Source organism: Amphiura filiformis, chromosome 4, assembly GCF_039555335.1.
Source record: "Amphiura filiformis chromosome 4, Afil_fr2py, whole genome shotgun sequence".
Lineage (NCBI taxonomy): Eukaryota > Metazoa > Echinodermata > Ophiuroidea > Amphilepidida > Amphiuridae > Amphiura > Amphiura filiformis.
The window spans coordinates 70098377-70116205 of NC_092631.1; the positions used below are offsets into that span (position 1 = coordinate 70098377).

General features: G+C 38.4%; 1 protein-coding gene and 1 long non-coding RNA gene across 3 annotated transcripts in view; one reads left to right on the forward strand and one right to left on the reverse strand.

The window, feature by feature from the left end:
- LOC140151323 (uncharacterized) overlaps positions 1-17829 on the forward strand; it is a 57894-nt gene that overhangs the window by 628 nt on the left and 39437 nt on the right. The window contains exons 2-5 of one of the 2 annotated variants that reach the window (XM_072173624.1): positions 1380-1598; positions 3957-4121; positions 5458-5611; positions 13523-13668. In XM_072173624.1, the coding sequence (XP_072029725.1) occupies positions 1397-1598; positions 3957-4121; positions 5458-5611; positions 13523-13586 (585 nt within the window). In that variant the 5' untranslated portion in view covers positions 1380-1396 and the 3' untranslated portion in view covers positions 13587-13668. Of the gene's footprint in view, positions 1-1379; positions 1599-3956; positions 4122-5457; positions 5612-13522; positions 13669-17829 lie in introns of those variants that run through there. The other variant, XM_072173625.1, reaches the window with a different exon arrangement.
- On the reverse strand, positions 7475-11999 carry LOC140151318 (uncharacterized). The gene is made up of 2 exons (XR_011858926.1): positions 9371-11999; positions 7475-8442 (listed from the first exon to the last, which is right to left on the reverse strand). It is a non-coding gene; the product is annotated as an uncharacterized lncRNA (long non-coding RNA).

A 17829-nucleotide genomic window follows, 5' to 3' on the forward strand; every position in this document is an offset into this window, starting at 1 on the left:
CGCTCGTGGAAAAATTGAGTTAGCTTGAAATTCCCCTGGACAAGGAACTCACTGTTAATTTGTCTCGTTGTAACCCGTACGAAACTCGGGGAGCTGATCCTGGTTGCGAAGGTTATATGTGGAATGTCAATGGTGTGCGCTCTTGATTGTTGTTTAATGGTTTATGGAATGATGTGGGGCCGTAGTGGTCAACAACAACCTGTAAAGTGTGCTGAGTCTTGTGGATCAACGTCTAGGCGTTATATCTGTGCGTAGCGCGCTATAAATTACTGCACTTTTTTGTACCTCAACCGATACATTAACCTTATTTGTTGCTATGCTCCTACAATATCACACACAGATGAATCGAAAATATTTTTCATGAGGCCCTTGGAGCTAGTGAGGAAGACTTCACATGAGGGCAAACTGATGGTTTGATGGATCTCAATGCCAGAGTGGGCAGTGGGCAGAGCTTGGCCATTCCTTGGAAATCATTCATACTTCTCTCATTCTGTGCTGAGAATCAGGCGGTTACAAATACCCCGGGCAAATACCTTATTTCAGATGCCTGACAAATGGTATTATTCATGTCAGCATCCTCGCTCAAAACGTTTCCATCTGTTTGAACTATGTTCTCACATAGCATAACAATATCTGTGATGTCACTTCCACCAGAGGTGTGAGGGGTGCAGATTGCTCTTTCATAAAGATTATTCATGTAGAAACATTAAAGAACATGTTTTTGCCGTGCTTAGGTTTGAGGTGACATGCCTACTAAAAGGCAAGCCAATGTGAATTCTGAGCCAGTCGCTTTACAATTGATCCACCTCGGGCAACACCATTTGAAAACTACTTTGGGAACTACTGGAGTATTATGGTTGTTGGCGGTGACACAACAGAGTTATTTCTGGTTTGTCATGGTGTTAAAAGTCAGGTCTATTGCAAAAACAAGTTTATCTCTATTCGAAGAGAATAATTATTACGTTACAAGTTGTCACTCGTTGCAATTTTTTATGCGTATTTCTTCTGAAAAAGGAGAAATTGTGTTGGTAAAGTTCAGCCTCGTACGTGTTCGGTTCGTCCCCTGTTTGAAGCGTACGTGTTCTTCCCCGTTTGGCTGATGATATAGGTATATGAAGCGGGCACTATATCATGCTCTCATTTACTTTTTAATCATTTGCCATAAAATGTGTATTACATTGCGAATTTCAAAAAATCAAAATTATTTGATATCAGAAAAACATTCTTCGTATTCAGAATTCAATTCGATATGTCTGATGTGCTCTAATGTCCCACAATAAATACTGTCCAAACGTTCATACCCCACCCCTTAAGAAGGGACTGTTTTCAAAGAATCCATTTATGAATGTGACATTCATCATACTGCATATGTATTACAGGTGATAACTCAGTCAAGATGAAGATGAATCTAGTCGTCTTAGTTGCTAGTATTTTTATCATATTTTGCAATTCTGCAAACTCCGAATCGGTTGACTGTATCGCTCTCTGTAATGAATGTGTTGAGGTTTCGGAAACATTACACCACATGGGCTGCAATAAGCATTGCGAGGAACTCAAGCAGAATGACAATGGCAAAATAACGTGTTCACAATTAACAGGTAAACGTTTCTATTTTCCCAATCAGATATCCTTACTAAATGCAAAAGCAAAAATAGTAAAAATCAAATAAACAAACCATTATCCATGCCGATTCAGTATGTTCATCAGTGGGTGTTTGGTCGCAGTTTAGACTTATTAACCATAGAACTACGAAGGGGCGTTGTACCAGCCACCCTAAGACAAACATGCATGTCTACACCTTGACGAACTAAGCAAATTGTAGATCTATCCTTTGCGCTCATTTTAGTGATAACATTTTTACCTCAGCACCTTACCCGGAGGTAGGACCGACCATCAAAGATTACCATAGAGGGGGAGGAGTGGCATTTTCATTTCACTCTTGTAATATTATTCAAAGAGCAACTGACTTTTGTACCTGTTAGTTAGGTTGAAATAGTCATTGTCTTTTATATTTAGGAAAAGATTCGATGAAAAATTTCCAGAAGTTCCATAATTATATAGCTTTACTTGCCACAATATGGATGAGGGAAATAGTTTTACCTATCCTGTCCGCTTGAAATGGTCAATGGTGCTCTTGAATTGAATTTCTATCTTTTGTTTGTATAACACAATAAAAAATGATATCATCAGATTTCTCTAAAAACAATGGGACGAATTCAAGAAACTTCATTTTGTGACCATATTTGCAGCATACCTTCAACCCAAATTCTATTGATATCATTGAATGCCATTTTCAACACTTGTGAAGTAGCTTGTAACCAGTGTTGTAGTCAAGACCGCTATGTCCGAGACCGAGACCAAGACCTGCCCATCCGAAACCGAGACCAACCCTTTCGAGACCAAGACCACCCCATCCGAGACCGAGACCTCTAGGATCCAAAACCGAGACCGAGACCTTGGTTTAATCAGAGTGGCGGAGGAAGCATTAGAATTGAGGGGAGGGGGGATGAGGACGGGCTATTTTGATCCGGTTGTACTGTAATTTCGGACTTTTTTGAACCCAAATCACGATGGGCCAGTGCACGAAGCAGGCAAAAGTTAGCAATTTTACCATATTTGGGTCCAAATCACAGTGCTTTTTACAGAAAAACTCAGTATGGCTTTATTTTTTCTTCTTTTATAATTTTGAAGGACGTGCTCCTTTTGCAAAAGTTTAGTGGAAATGTGAACTGAAATTGGAATTCGAACATGATCACTTATGATTTATTTATAACTCAATATATAGGCTACATGTCAGTATCATAAAAATGATTTCTGTATCTTTATTCTTAACAATGTCTTCAACATTTATTGAAATTTAGGGTAATAAATAAGTAACGAACAACAACAGAAAATCATATCTTTTTCTTCAGGTCTCGACCGAGACTTTTGAGGTCCGCGACTGAAACCGAGACCTGCAAAACAGGGTTTCGAGGTGGTCTCGAGACCGAGACATGGTCTCGAAGACCAGACCGAGACCTGGTTTGAAACCTACAACACTGCTTGTAACATGATGATATCATCTTTGGATCACAATTTAGCCTAAGCATTTGTGAAGTACAGGGTGTAACAATAAAATTTGTACAATTTTGAAAATAGAATGACACAAGTATGCCGCTTATTTTTTGGTTTGATATTTATATGGCTATCAAGATAATTTCTTTAGCCACCAGATAAGCTTTGCTCCAATAAAATCGATGGTATATAAGTGAAGATATGTCCAATTATGTAACGTTGTCTTAAAACCGCTTGGGCCACTTTTGTCTAAGTGTTACAAAAGTGACTGAATAGAGTTGAACCATGAACCAGTTGGACGGTGTTCTTATGATAGGTAGTTTTAAACAATGGGGTATTCGAAGTGGTAGAAATGATTACCTAATAGAATATCTCCTTGAGTTTTTGAAAGTCACAACTAAGCACTGACATAACAACCTCATTAGAACTCGTGGCTGCAGTTCACCAACTTCAACCTCAATTCACCTTGGAAGAGCGTATTTTTATGGTTGTTACATGGAGTCAAGCAGAAACCATAAGATTGTTAATAGCTCATTTTCCAAACTCATGTCTTCCATCAAGGCATACAATTACATATAACTATGAGAAGTATGTAGAATCTGTTAACAGAAATGCTGGCAATAGTGGTCGCCCCAGAACAGCTAGAAGCCCAGCTGAACTTAATTTCAAAATGTTATTGTTTTGTACTTATGGATGCAAAAACTGTTCTCAGTTTTACCAATGATATCTCAGGGATATGAGAAATTACTTTATTTATAAGATAATTTGAAAGAAATTTCATGACTTCAGTTATAGATTTTAAAGAAATATCATGTATATATCATCGTTCGTTGCCGATATTTATTTATACAACATGGCATCATCTTGAACAATTTGAATGAACCATTGACATTTCTTTTCAGCACCGAACAAAGGCAGTCGCTCCCTTGAAGAGGAGATTAATGCAATTGACGCGAGAATATCAGAATTGATCGAAAAAAGAGATTATTCGGCCATTGTTGAAGAGTTCTTCACCGACGATTGTACAATTGTGTCTAATGGACTAGCACCTGGATTTGGTAAAGAAGGTAAACATCAGTTTTGAAATAATCAAATAGATTCAACACTAGTACAGACTCAAAAGTGCCCCGTGTGTAACAATATTAGATATCCGCCATTCTGGTTTGTCGTTCATGGAGGGCAAATAGTGCTCTTCAGGTAGTTTTCGACAAGAGCTCGAAATCGATTAAGCTTGAGTGTTACCAAGGTTTGAGCACTTGCGCGCATTTTGGCCTAACGCACTACACGCAGAAACAAAAAAAAAAAACGCATTCTGAATCGAAGTTTACCGAGCGCAGACCAGATTCAGAAGTATTCAGAAGTATACACTTTGGTTCTATAGCATTGGAAATAATGAATAATAGTCCATTTTATGCCTTCCTCGCGGTAGTAAAATAAAACCAAATTTTGTGATTTTCTCAAAAACTCAAATGAACTTGGTTGCATCTAATGTACTCCCAGGTCCTCCCCCCCTCCAAAAAAAACCCTATTTTTATACCTTAAGATATCAATATATTTTGTCAAAATTGATTAAAAACATACACAAGTCAAATTTTGTCCAATATATTTAAAACGAGCAAAACAATCCTGAAATTTGAGAAAACAGTAGCTAGCAGTAACTATTTTAGTGTTTTTAAAACAAATGTATGAAGTTTTTTAAGTTGTTATGGTGAACGAAAGAAGTGGGATGGAAAATCTAACAGATACTATACAAAAATGTCTAAAGGGGCACTTGCATGTAAATGTGGTATGGGTATGTGCCGCGGCGGTCAAATGTCCCTTTTCAGGCTCTCCGGCAGTTCCTTACCACCCGCATTTAGATCATGCGCCAGTTCTTTGAGCCCCAACCTCTGACAAGTGTAGCTCTTAAGCTCAAATTTGGAAAATTGTAAGCTCCAAAACCTATAATTTTGCCCAATTTTAGTTCACATGACCCGTCAAAAATGTTAAAATTTCATTGCATCAAGCCCCTATTATGCCCAAAGTCAGTTCTTAGTCCCCAAAGCTCACCCCTACCAAAATTTCAGTTGCATGCCCCCGGCAGGGGCTATTTTAACGTGCCTCACTGTCACGTTCGTGCAATGAGATAAAAGTGTTGATGAAGTAGAGTGCGTTTCAAAAATAAAAAAAATGACATTTTTACCTGAATGTGACTGTAAGAAAGGCTCTACCATTGTCTACTATCAAGGCATATCTACATGGATTGTTAATTGTCACTGTACGAATATTTTATCTCGACACGTACGTGAGGCACGTTAAAATAGCCCCTGGCCCCCGGTCTTAAAGTGACCCTGCCTGTCCCCTTAAATTTTAACATTCTGCGTGCTTATGGCATCAATTATGGTGTTTGTTGTTGTTTTTCAGTTGTGATGCAGCTGTGGATCGATTGGTTCGAAAGCAATCCCAGTATTAATCGGGTATTATTCACTACTACTGCATTCGGTGAGAATAACGGATGGGTTTGGGTAGATGGTATCTCAAAACCCTACCATGGAGATGCCCTCATTGGCACACTTCGGTAAGCTTGAGGATAATGCCAATTTAAGTAATTAATTAAAGATACTATAATCTGAGACTATTTGACATTGGGAGTGACCGCAGGGTTAAAACAGCGAACCAAACTTGCTCTATTTTCATTAAACAGAATTTGAACGAATCCAATTATGTTGTAAGTTGGGACATGTGCAAACATTACTGTGATGTGCCCCATGCGTAATTTAATTTGAGTGTTTAACTTTGATTACAATTAGGCAATTTCATGAGAGATATGAGAGATGGAATCCCTTTCAAGTAATCATGCAAGAGTTTGTGTACAAAGACATAAATGGGGGAGTCCAGTTTTCACGAGGCAGATTTTATGAAGAGAATTACTGTAGACTCTCTAATGTGTTGGTATAGTCAATGTGCTTCAAAGTGTGGGACATATGAACCAGTCATTTGCACAGCCAATGTGCTATTAATTATACAGCAATAGCGAAGTAGATTTTGGGTACACGAAAGTGGCTCTCCTCCCCCAAGCGATTAATATACTTCTGTCGTTGGAGTCTGATTTATAAAACAACACATCTGTGTTTAAAGTGGATCGGTGCAAGAAAGAGTCTATTTCCTGGAAAAGGTGATTGGTGAAAACAAAACTATTTTGGAAATTGTCATCTGTGCGAGGATTTTATGTGCGAAGGACATATACAATTCTAGTCTACAGTGGACGTCGCTGAACAGTGATCTTCGCAGGACAACAGAACTTTGTAATCACCAACAAGAAGAAGACTGTCGGATAAGTAACTATACTATTAGTGTGATTATTTTTGAGCTTTCGTGTGTATGTGCAGTGCAGGGTCATTGTTAAATCATATTGACTAGGATTTACCTCAGTTTAAAGGGCAGGTCTATTGCAAAAATAACATCATATCATTGGCAAGCTAATATTATGAGGACAATGAAATTTTTGAGAAAATAAGATGTTTACAATTGATATTCCGCAAAAACCAACTTAAGCGATGAGTTCCATCGAACGAGACAGATTTGACCTAGAAAAACATTGACGTCATGAAATGAATGCGCCTGCTTTGCAAGAAGGGATTATAAACATTCTCAATGCACAGAACGTATACTGTTGTTGTTCACAGAAAAAAAAACCCGCTAAATTAAGTATTACAAATTTAATGGTGTTTAAACATATGGATAAAATCAGCCGCTTCTTTTTATATATATTAGTAAATTGTGATATTACAATTCATATGTATATCAATATCATGAGAAATATTAGGCCTAAAAAATAAATAAATAATTTGAGCTTAGAATTTCATCGTCATGATCGTGATCAATCTGAGACTAGCATATAAACCGTGTTAAGTCCACAAACTCATGTATCTGATTATAGTTGGATGAAATACCACAAAGCAAACGCATAGTAACAATACTGTGTGGGCTTTGTTTCCGAAATGAGAACAATAGTCTGCATATTGTTATGCAGCATTGTTATGGTAAATAATAGTACAACTCATTGTTGCTAATGTCAAACTTGTCCCACAAGTAAATGAGAGCATGATATAGTGTCCGCTTCATTTACTTACGTCATAGCACGCTGCCTTGAAAATTAATTTCGCTTCAAGCGACGGGGGAAGAACACGTACGAGCCCGAATATTACCCACACAATTTCTATTTTTTCAGGAGAAATACTCATAAAAAATTTACCACAAAGTGGTAAAGAGAAAGGGACCACATGGGGTTCAAATTGCAAGCCAAAACGTGGGACTGAATTAAAACCCAAAATAACGTGCAGTTACTGTAAGAAACCAGGACATACGATGACCCAGTGTTTTCTTTGCTAAACCCTTACTATGACTATCCATACATCACACAACATACACACAACAAATATAGCATTTTGGTGTCGGTTTATTGCTGCCAAACGAGAAGCACACACTGTGCCATGCTATACAGAACTAGGATATCATGCCTACGCTAATACAATAGGGCAGCCTACCACAGGAATCAACGTGATAACTAGGGGGCTGCGCAACCTCAAAAAAACTTGAACAATGTTTTATTTCTTATTTTTTATTTTTGTTGAACAAGAAAAATCTGAGGGCATAGTACTTGGCTCCTGCCTAGGCTATCCCATGCCAACGTGGTGTTGATTCCTTTCTTCCCGCTATAAACAGTCTTAATCGACCAAAATCCCACCCGAGACTAAAACTGGCTTTAATAAAAATATTTACTAATGATTCTAAACAATCATGCTTCTGAGAAGAAGCAACTTGACACACACTACTTAAATTCAACTGCGCAACAGAATAGAACGTGTTGCCGTGATAGAAACCGAACCTGAAGTGAGGTTACTCACGCACTCTCCCACACAGGAATAGTCATACTATTACGTAACGCAAAGAACATCAATATATTCTTATTCGGGGGCTCTCAACCGAATATATTTTCATTTCTTTGCTAAACCCTTACTATGACTATCCATACATCACACAACATACACACAACAAATATAGCATTTTGGTGTCGGTTTATTGCTGCCAAACGAGAAGCACACACTGTGCCATGCTATGAAGTCCAAAGTCAGGGCTGCTGGCAAAAAAAAACCATAATCGTGGAAGTCAGATCCACCGTGCATTCCAACAGTTGGAACCACATCAGAGTCGTCACTCTTTACTAAACTTTACATAAGAAGACAAAAATGCCAATCTGGTTAGTCTCTTTGATTAATACTTAGATTAACCCAAATCAAATTTGTGAAAATGGAATGGGCCTATTATTAAATTAAGAAATGTCCATATTGCAATCCTCGAATCGCCATGCTTCACAGTAACATCTGCAAGTCTTCCGCACATACATATCTGCAAAAAAATACACAAATCTGTGAGAAACTTAATGTCGTAAATGCAAATTTTGCGACTTTGAGTCTACAATCCTTACCATGCAGAAAAACACAACCCAACTCATGAATTATTGGGATGAGAACTCCTAATCCCTCCGAGTGATGAAGATAATAAAATCAAATTTCAAAATCTTCAGATCGGAATTGTCATGACTGAAATTATTGTCAGAAATAAGAAATTCAGCTCGATCAATCATACTACCTGATATGACACTATGACCAATATTATCTTGACAAACTATATAACACTGCGCCTTATTACTTGTCTATATGACACTTTGCCATAATACCACGTATACTGAATGAAGACCAGTCTTCTGCCTTATGTGGACCATATGCCATGCTAAGAGCTCAGAACTGACAAACCAAAAGTTTGCATAAGGGAACTTCTATTAAATATAGAAGATTCTTAACAAGAAATAATAAAACAACATATTAGCAATGTACACTATTAACGAACAGTTGTAGCTCTAATTCTAGGATATCAATTAATGACAATCCTGGATAATGACCCGATCTTAACATTTTTGACGAACCATATACCAACCTGCTTGAAATTTTGAAATGAATATCAATCTTTGCTCCTTAATCCTTTAAAAAGTCCTTTCTCTGACGCTATTATGCGCAAAACGTAACTCCTTAGGCACTAAAACATTGACATAGACTACTGTATGACAACCAATCATATTACACGACTTATATAGCATTGATCCATTATATCATCTTGAATGAATTTATATGACAAGTGGGTCACAATACCTGCCTTATAAAGCACATTGTCATAATAACCCGTCATACTGTATGACTACCGGCATCCTGCCTTATCTCGGACTAGATGCCACTAACATGAGTAGGCCTACATGACAGGATCTATGTCTCTAACTTACCTTGCCATCTGAATGACGATTAGCCATATAGAGCTCGTCTTGATTGTGAACACACCATTATTGATATCAATATCTTAGCATAATAGAATTGAAGTCATAACCTTAATATTATCTGGACAACGACACTATAATAATCTCAGACAAGAATACCAAATGATCGAGACTCCATCTGCCTTACATGGCACTAGGCCTAAGCCACAACCATTAGTCTTTTCTGCCACTACAATATCTTGCTATATCGAATAACGACCAGCCAAAGAGCCAATCCTGTTTACCGTTAGGGCCTACCATTATTATGATCAATATCTTACCATAGTAACTGAGAAGTCATGGCCAGGATATCTGCACTGGGCCACTAATATCTTACCAAATGACCGCAATCTGCTTTAAATGAAAGTATAAGCCACTAGCATCTTATGATACTAAATAACAACCATTCATACCTGTCTAGTATTATAGCATTTAGCCACTAAAATAATGCCATTATATTAAAATCTATCTTTTCTGTCAGTTTAAACCATTATTAAATATCTTACCAAAGAAAAAGAAAAGAGCCGAAATATCGGACTTAATTGCACTATCCAAGGACAACCAGTCACAATATTGTTGCATAGGACTATATCACAATATCATTCAAAAATGTGTAAATCTATTTTACAAAATGACAACCAGTCCTAAATGACACTATGCTACTAATATAATGGCTTAATAGTCTGCACCACTATATAAACTCATATCAAGTGACCACCGGTCATAGAGCCCAACTGTTAATTTATTTTATAAGAATTTTGGTTACAGTAAAATTGCACTGTGTGTCTTCTTTGACAATTATGCTGAAAACCAACCCAAAAACGAGGATCAGAAGTCATACAATCAGTATAAACCGCTTATACTTCACATAGGCCTACCTGTTATTTCTGGTTTCTGATAACGACCTGCTGTCTGAGAGCATAGATATAATATGATTACTAAAAACTCATCAACTGATTGAGCTTATCTCGGTATCCAATAGTGATTGGATAACAACATCGGCTGTCTGACATGTCTGACAGCAATAATTTTGCCGAAAACCATGACAAAACACTGATCCAAACTGTTTGGGAAAATCTGCCGTCCGACATCATTACTATTGCCATTAGACCATGACAAAACACCCCGGCAAAACACTCATCCAAACTGTGTGGATAAACCTGCTGCCTAAGAACATTACTTTTGCCATTAGGCCATTACCAAACACCCTACCAAACTGGCTGGAAGGAAAACTTGCTGTCTGACAGCATTACTATTGCCATTATGCCATGACAAAATACTCGTCCAAACTGTTTGGGTAAACCTGCTGCTCGAGAGCATTTACACTTCCGCCTTTATACAATGACCAAACACCCTTCCAAACTGTTTGGGAAAATCTGCCGTCCGACATCATTACTATTGCCATTAGACCATGACAAAACACCCCGGCAAAACACTCATCCAAACTGTGTGGATAAACCTGCTGCCTAAGAACATTACTTTTGCCATTAGGCCATTACCAAACACCCTACCAAACTGGCTGGAAGGAAAACTTGCTGTCTGACAGCATTACTATTGCCATTATGCCATGACAAAATACTCGTCCAAACTGTTTGGGTAAACCTGCTGCTCGAGAGCATTTACACTTCCGCCTTTATACAATGACCAAACACCCTTCCAAACTGTTTTGAAAAACTTGCTTTCTGACAGCATAGTAAAAAACAACAACTTTACAGATCTACTCACCAGAAACAAGACAGCAATATTTATCATTAAATTCGTGTCAATACATTATGTAGATTGTATGCCAGCTAATGTGGCTTACCTGTTAACACCGGGCTGTTAACTAATCCGAGGAATACACCTCTGCCTATTTCTTTGTTTTACAAATTTAGCATTGACCCTTCTACGAGGCTGAAACATAATTTCCAATGAAATATTGCATTTCCTGAATTACCAGGATTCCTGTAACTCTAGTATAATCACCGGGACATATTTAAGTCCATTTGGTACCGAATACCACTAGGGGCAAATCAAAGTCCCTGAACAACCAATTTTATCGGATGGACTATCACCGTAGGAATTAAGCTTATTGGTGATGCTAACAATTTTTACTTTATTTGAATATGATGACCATCATGATCAAAAGAGAACACATCTATACCGTCTAAATCTAGAATCCAACTTAAGGACCCAAGCGTGTCTCCACACAGATCGACCGTTAAAACAAACAAACAAACAAACAAAACTTGGAATTTTATTATAAAAACTAGGAACATGGTCTAAGGTATGCGATCCTTATTGAAAAAAATGTTTGACTCATCAAAACACTAATTAGATTCTGAAACTCATCGCATTCTAGCACAAAATAATAAAAACAATATCTAACAGATCGGGTATAAAAAAACTACCGCCTACACTTCTAAAATCTACTACTGTGATATTTTTCCAAGTCCTAAAACAATCATTTCTTTGGTTAACTCACCTCTTAATATTGGATTCCACTTAGAATTTGATCAATCCAGATTAAAACGTATTTAATAAATTATTGATCTCTACAAGAGTGACTGAAATGATTGATGCAAAAACACATCAGTGATTATGTAAATTATAATCATTCACTTAACTTGCTCAGTCCCCGGAACATTGTTCCGTCTTTGCTTCGTTAGCTTCGTAATACTTCAATACTCGGTGATAAAGATCACGCTGTTAATTCCACCATCTCATTCTTCATTGTGTACAAACAGCTATCTGTCGTCTTGTATACTGTATGGAAGATAAAAACCAACAATCATGAATGAAAATCAGAACTCTTAAATGCATTATTGAGGCTGATGTGAGACCTACCTGGCATCTCAGTGGTGAATGCGAATAGTACATGCAATTTTTCCCGAACAGCGCCGGGCAAACCTATATTATTACGGAATATTACCGACTTCTTATCCCTTCTCGCCTTATCTTGACTTTCTTGTTACTACAAATCGCCTATTATGTCGATTAACGTACAGATCATCATGCATCGTGTTTGTTAGCTTTTGTTAACCTATTTCTTGAGATTTTTGTAACTAATGATATATACCTCCTTGAGATCTGATCGAAAATAAACCTAAATTAACCATAGGAATGCAAGTAGTTGCTCCATAACAACTGATCTCCAACTACTGTCAAGCCATAATAGCTCATAATAACGGTTTAAATAATACAGATACACCAGTAATTACTGCTATTAAAATAATTACAAAACTATGATCCCAATTTAATATACTGGGATATCGAACTACTTAACTTAATCACGTGGAATCGGAGCGTCTTCTTCCAGCCGCTTCTGAGTAGGCCTACAATGATGAACCAAGAAACTCATCGCAATGTTCAGGAAAAACACTATAAATATAGCGCTAGCTCTGTGGATGTACACCTTGCGTACTTGCAAAATACAGAAATGCTGCACATTTAATGAAATATACAGATGATATCGCCATAAAAACAGTCAACTATGGAAAACCTTTGTAGTGTAAATCAGCGGGAAAAACAACTGCGCAACAGAATAGAACGTGTTGCCGTGATAGAAACCGAACCTGAAGTGAGGTTACTCACGCACTCTCCCACACAGGAATAGTCATACTATTACGTAACGCAAAGAACATCAATATATTCTTATTCGGGGGCTCTCAACCGAATATATTTTCATATTTCGTAAACGAATCAGTAGTCAGTCAAATAAAAAAAACAAGAATTCCCACAAAAGGGAAGTAACACAGTCAAAGTGTGTGAAGAATTTGAACCTTTTGTATTTAGGGAGTAGTATCACTTGGTGTTAATGGTAGTCCAAAACCCATCAAGATTGTGCGAGATACGTGTTGCGCACAGTCTATGATTCGGGAAGGAACTATGCCCTTTAATGAGGATAGTTCAGCAGGTAATTATGTATTGATCCAGAGTATTGGATGTAATGAAAATACTCTCTACAAAGGTAACTTGAAGCGAAAGGAGTTTCCATGCTGTTATATGAAATAATTTGGCAAGGGAAATAATAACAAAAGGACTGCTCAGTAGCGATCTGTCTGAAAAGGAATAGAGATATGCAGCCTGAATTATAGTACCTCCCACTCCTCATGTCAATATTGTGTTTTTGTCTTTTTGCAGATACATGTATGTTTACAAGCGAGTTAATGGCACTCTGCTCCGTTTCATCGAGATATACTTCTAATGAAAAATAACAAGCTCGTCCTCTGTCTTATTGGATAGACGAGTCGTAATCAAACTTTTGGTTGTTGGCTGCTGTATACATTTAGCTATAGTTAGGGGAAAAAGTTCACTTTGGTGACCACTCTCTGGCTAGTAAGGTTTGACGATTGATTCGACTTCTATGGACCATTTAGAGAAAAAAAATAGCCACCATGTCCCTCGCAAAAATCCCGGCATTTTTCGCTAGAGGCCAAAATCCAAAATGGCCGCCACCACCATTTTGAAAATTTAAGTTTTGAACCAGAGCACCTATAATCATGCACAAAGACACTTTTTCGGATATGTCGAGTACAAGGATTCCGATTCTGACGTTAGTTTGACATTACGGCATCATTTTCACCCAGAAATCCAAGATGGTGCCCGGCACCATCTTGAAAAATTTAGTTTTGAACAAGAGGACCTTAAATCGTGTACAAAGACACTATTTTTGGATAAGTCGACCACAAGGATTTCAAATTTGACATTACTTTGACATTACGAACTCATATTTACCCAGAAATCCAAGATGGTGGCCGCCGGCGCCATCTTGAAAAAGATAAGTTTTGAACCAGATTACCTAAAATCGTGTACAAAGACACTTTTTCCGGTAAGTCGACCCCAAGAAATCCGAATCTGACATTAATTTGACGTTACAAAATAATTTTTGCCCAGAAATCCAAGATGGTCCCCATTTGGTAGAGCGTAAATGTGATTTTTGAATGAGAGCAGAAGCATAAGGGTGTCATTTCCGCCTATCTGGGGTTCATGTCTCTTATATGGGGTTTCAACTGCCTTATCTTGGGTTTACATCCCTGATCTAGGGATAAGGCGCCTTATCTGTGGTTTAGACGGCCTTATCCCGGGTTTACGTTCCTTACCTGTGGCTAAGATGCCTTAACCTTAGCATATCGCAGTCTAAACCCAGATAAGGCATATAAACCCCAGATGATGCGCCGTAACCCCAGATAAGCGACGTAGACCCCAGACAAAGCAGTCTAAACCCCAAATAAGGCGCCTTAACCCTAAATAAGGAACATAAACCCCAGAAAAGGCATCTAAACCCCACATAAGGTGCCTTAACTCTAGATAAGGGTTGTCAACCCCAGATAAAGGTCGTAAACCTCAGATAAGGCATCTAAACCCAAGATAAGGCGCCTTAACCCCAGATAAGAGACGTAAACTCAGATATGGCAGTCTAAACCCCAGATAAGGCGCCGTCTGGGGTTTACTTCTCTTATAATAGGTTTATGTTCCTTATTTATGGTTAAGGCGCCTTATTTGGGGTTGGGACTGGTTTATCTGAGGTGTACATCCCTTATCTGGGGTTACGGCGCCTTATCACGGCCGTTCGCCGCCTATGCGTGATGTCTACTTTTATCTAGAGCGCCCTCAGTTTTGACTTAAGGAGTCTTATTTGGTTTAAGTGGTGTTGGGCGATACAAAGAGTTATAATTTAAAACTACCGATACCAATTAGCACACAAAAGTATAGCGGTACTGTTGACTCAAAATTCCCATACCGCCCAACCCTACATAGTTACCGAATGTAATCGGTCGCCGATAATGGCGACGAAATGTCCTTTCGAAGTTGAAAATAGCCCATTTTGATCACTAGAATAGACCCACAAAAACACTCCCAATTATATTTTATTAATGTTTTCAAGTAAACCAGAAGCTTTAGATAAAAATGCTATCCAAGAGTTACCGTTCACACTCCTTAGATGCTTGATAATAGACAACTTCTGTCCGTACACCATCGCTAAATTCACTGCACAAAATGCGAATCATACCGTACGGTATAGCGTATTTTAGTCAGAATATTGGAAAATAAAAACAGTTAATAATCATACTCGCTTTATTTACAAGTAAAACAGATGCTAATGATAATAATTTGTGCGAGCATAACAGTGTCACAGTCCATATACTTTGCAGAAATGATATGACATGTACTGATAATACACGCACTATACTACTGTACTACAGTACATCTCTACATAGAACCCCAAAAGTATTACATGTAGTGTGTGTGCGCCGACTGAAATCATTGTGAGTTGCAATTTTGTTGTCAAACCCTTACGAAGCATTAATTTGGTTCGTGTGAGATACGTAACGATACGCTATGACTTTTCGCTTGTTTTTACCAATCTCGATAAATTCTCCATTTTTATATTTTGTCCTTCCGTAGTTCTTTACGATGCCGAAATAGTGTATCGGTATGTTCTGATATCATCGTCGCACTCTTCCGAAGAACCAATTTGGTCCGATTTACAAATGTAACGCTACGCGATGAGTTTTAGCTTGTTTCAACCAGCTACGTAACTAAATGCTCTACGGGCCAAAATTTCCGATAAAATTCTACATTACATATTAAAATTTTTATAATTTTATGTACCGGGTTCCGTAGCAATTTACGGGTTCCGTAGCAATTTACGGATTCCGTAGCAATTTACGGGTTCCGTAGCAATTTACGGGTTCCGTAGCAATTTACGTGTTCCGTAGCAATTTACGGGTTCCGTAGCAATTTACGCGTTCCGTAGCAATTTACGCGTTCCGTAGCAATTTACGGGTTCCGTAGCAATTTACGGGTTCCGTAGCAATTTACGGGTTCCGTAGCAATTTACGGGTTCCGTAGGCGTAGCAATTTATGCGTTCCGTAGCAATTTACGCGTTCCGTAGCAATTTACGCGTTCCGTAGCAATTTACGGGTTCCGTAGCAATTTACGGGTTCCGTAGCAATTTACGGGTTCCGTAGCAATTTACGGGTTCCGTAGTAATTTACGGGTTCCGTAGCAATTTACGCGTTCCGTATCAATTTACGGGTTCCGTAGCAATTTACGGGTTCCGTAGCAATTTACGGGTTCCGTAGCAATTTACGGGTTCCGTAGCAATTTACGCGTTCCGTAGCAATTTACGCGTTCCGTAGCAATTTACGCGTTCCGTAGCAATTTACGGGTTCCGTAGCAATTTACGGGTTCCGTAGCAATTTACGCGTTCCGTAGCAATTTACGCGTTCCGTAGCAATTTACGGGTTCCGTAGCAATTTACGGGTTCCGTAGCAATTTACGCGTTCCGTAGCAATTTACGCGTTCCGTAGCAATTTACGCGTTCCGTAGCAATTTACGCGTTCCGTAGCAATTTACGGGTTCCGTAGCAATTTACGGGTTCCGTAGCAATTTACGCGTTCCGTAGCAATTTACGCGTTCCGTAGCAATTTACGGGTTCCGTAGCAATTTACGGGTTCTGTAGCAATTTACGGGTTCCGTAGCAATTTACGGGTTCCGTAGCAATTTACGGGTTCCGTAGCAATTTACGCGTTCCGTAGCAATTTACGGGTTCCGTAGCAATTTACGGGTTCCGTAGCAATTTACGGGTTCCGTAGCAATTTACGGGTTCCGTAGCAATTTACGGGTTCCGTAGCAATTTACGGGTTCCGTAGCAATTTACAGGTTCCGTAGCAATTTAATGGTTCCGTAGCAATTTACGGGTTCCGTAGTAATTTACGGGTTCCGTAGTAATATACGGGTTCTGTACAGTCACAGTTTATGTTTTGGTGAAAAAAAGACCGAATTTTTCCACCCGTCTACATTCGGGCCACTGACCGGGTCTTCAAGAATCGGACTTTCACTTTGGAATAGATTCAATTAAACTTACATTAATTGCAAAATCATTGTTAAATTGAAGGTATTGGACACTTTAACTATTATATAACCATGATCTAATGGGATTTTAAGGAAGCTAAAAATTTAACTTTCAGTAAGCTTAAAAACTTAACTATCAGTAAGCTTAAAAACTTAACTTTCAGTAAGCTTAAAGCGTAATAATTATGTATTACGTGTCCATATCTTCAACGTACTCATCAGTAACGGTGGGCATTCGCTGTGTAGGCGTCTGACACGCCACAAACGTATATACGAGACTAATAGTTTACCCCCTCAGTTTTCGTTGTTTTCGATAAAAGTAGACGTTAAAAACGGCCGTGTTATCGGGGGTTTAAACTGTCATATCTGAGTTTACGTCTCTTATCTGGGGTTAAGGGGCCTTATCTTGGGTTTAGATGTCTTATCTGAGGTTTACGACCCTTATCTGGGGTTAACGACCCGTATCTAGAGTTAGGGCACCTTATGTGGGGTTTAGATGCCTTATCTTAGGTTTATGTTCCTCATTTAGGGTTAAAGCGCCTTATTTGGGGCTTAGACTGCTTTATCTGGGGTCTACGTCTCTTATCTG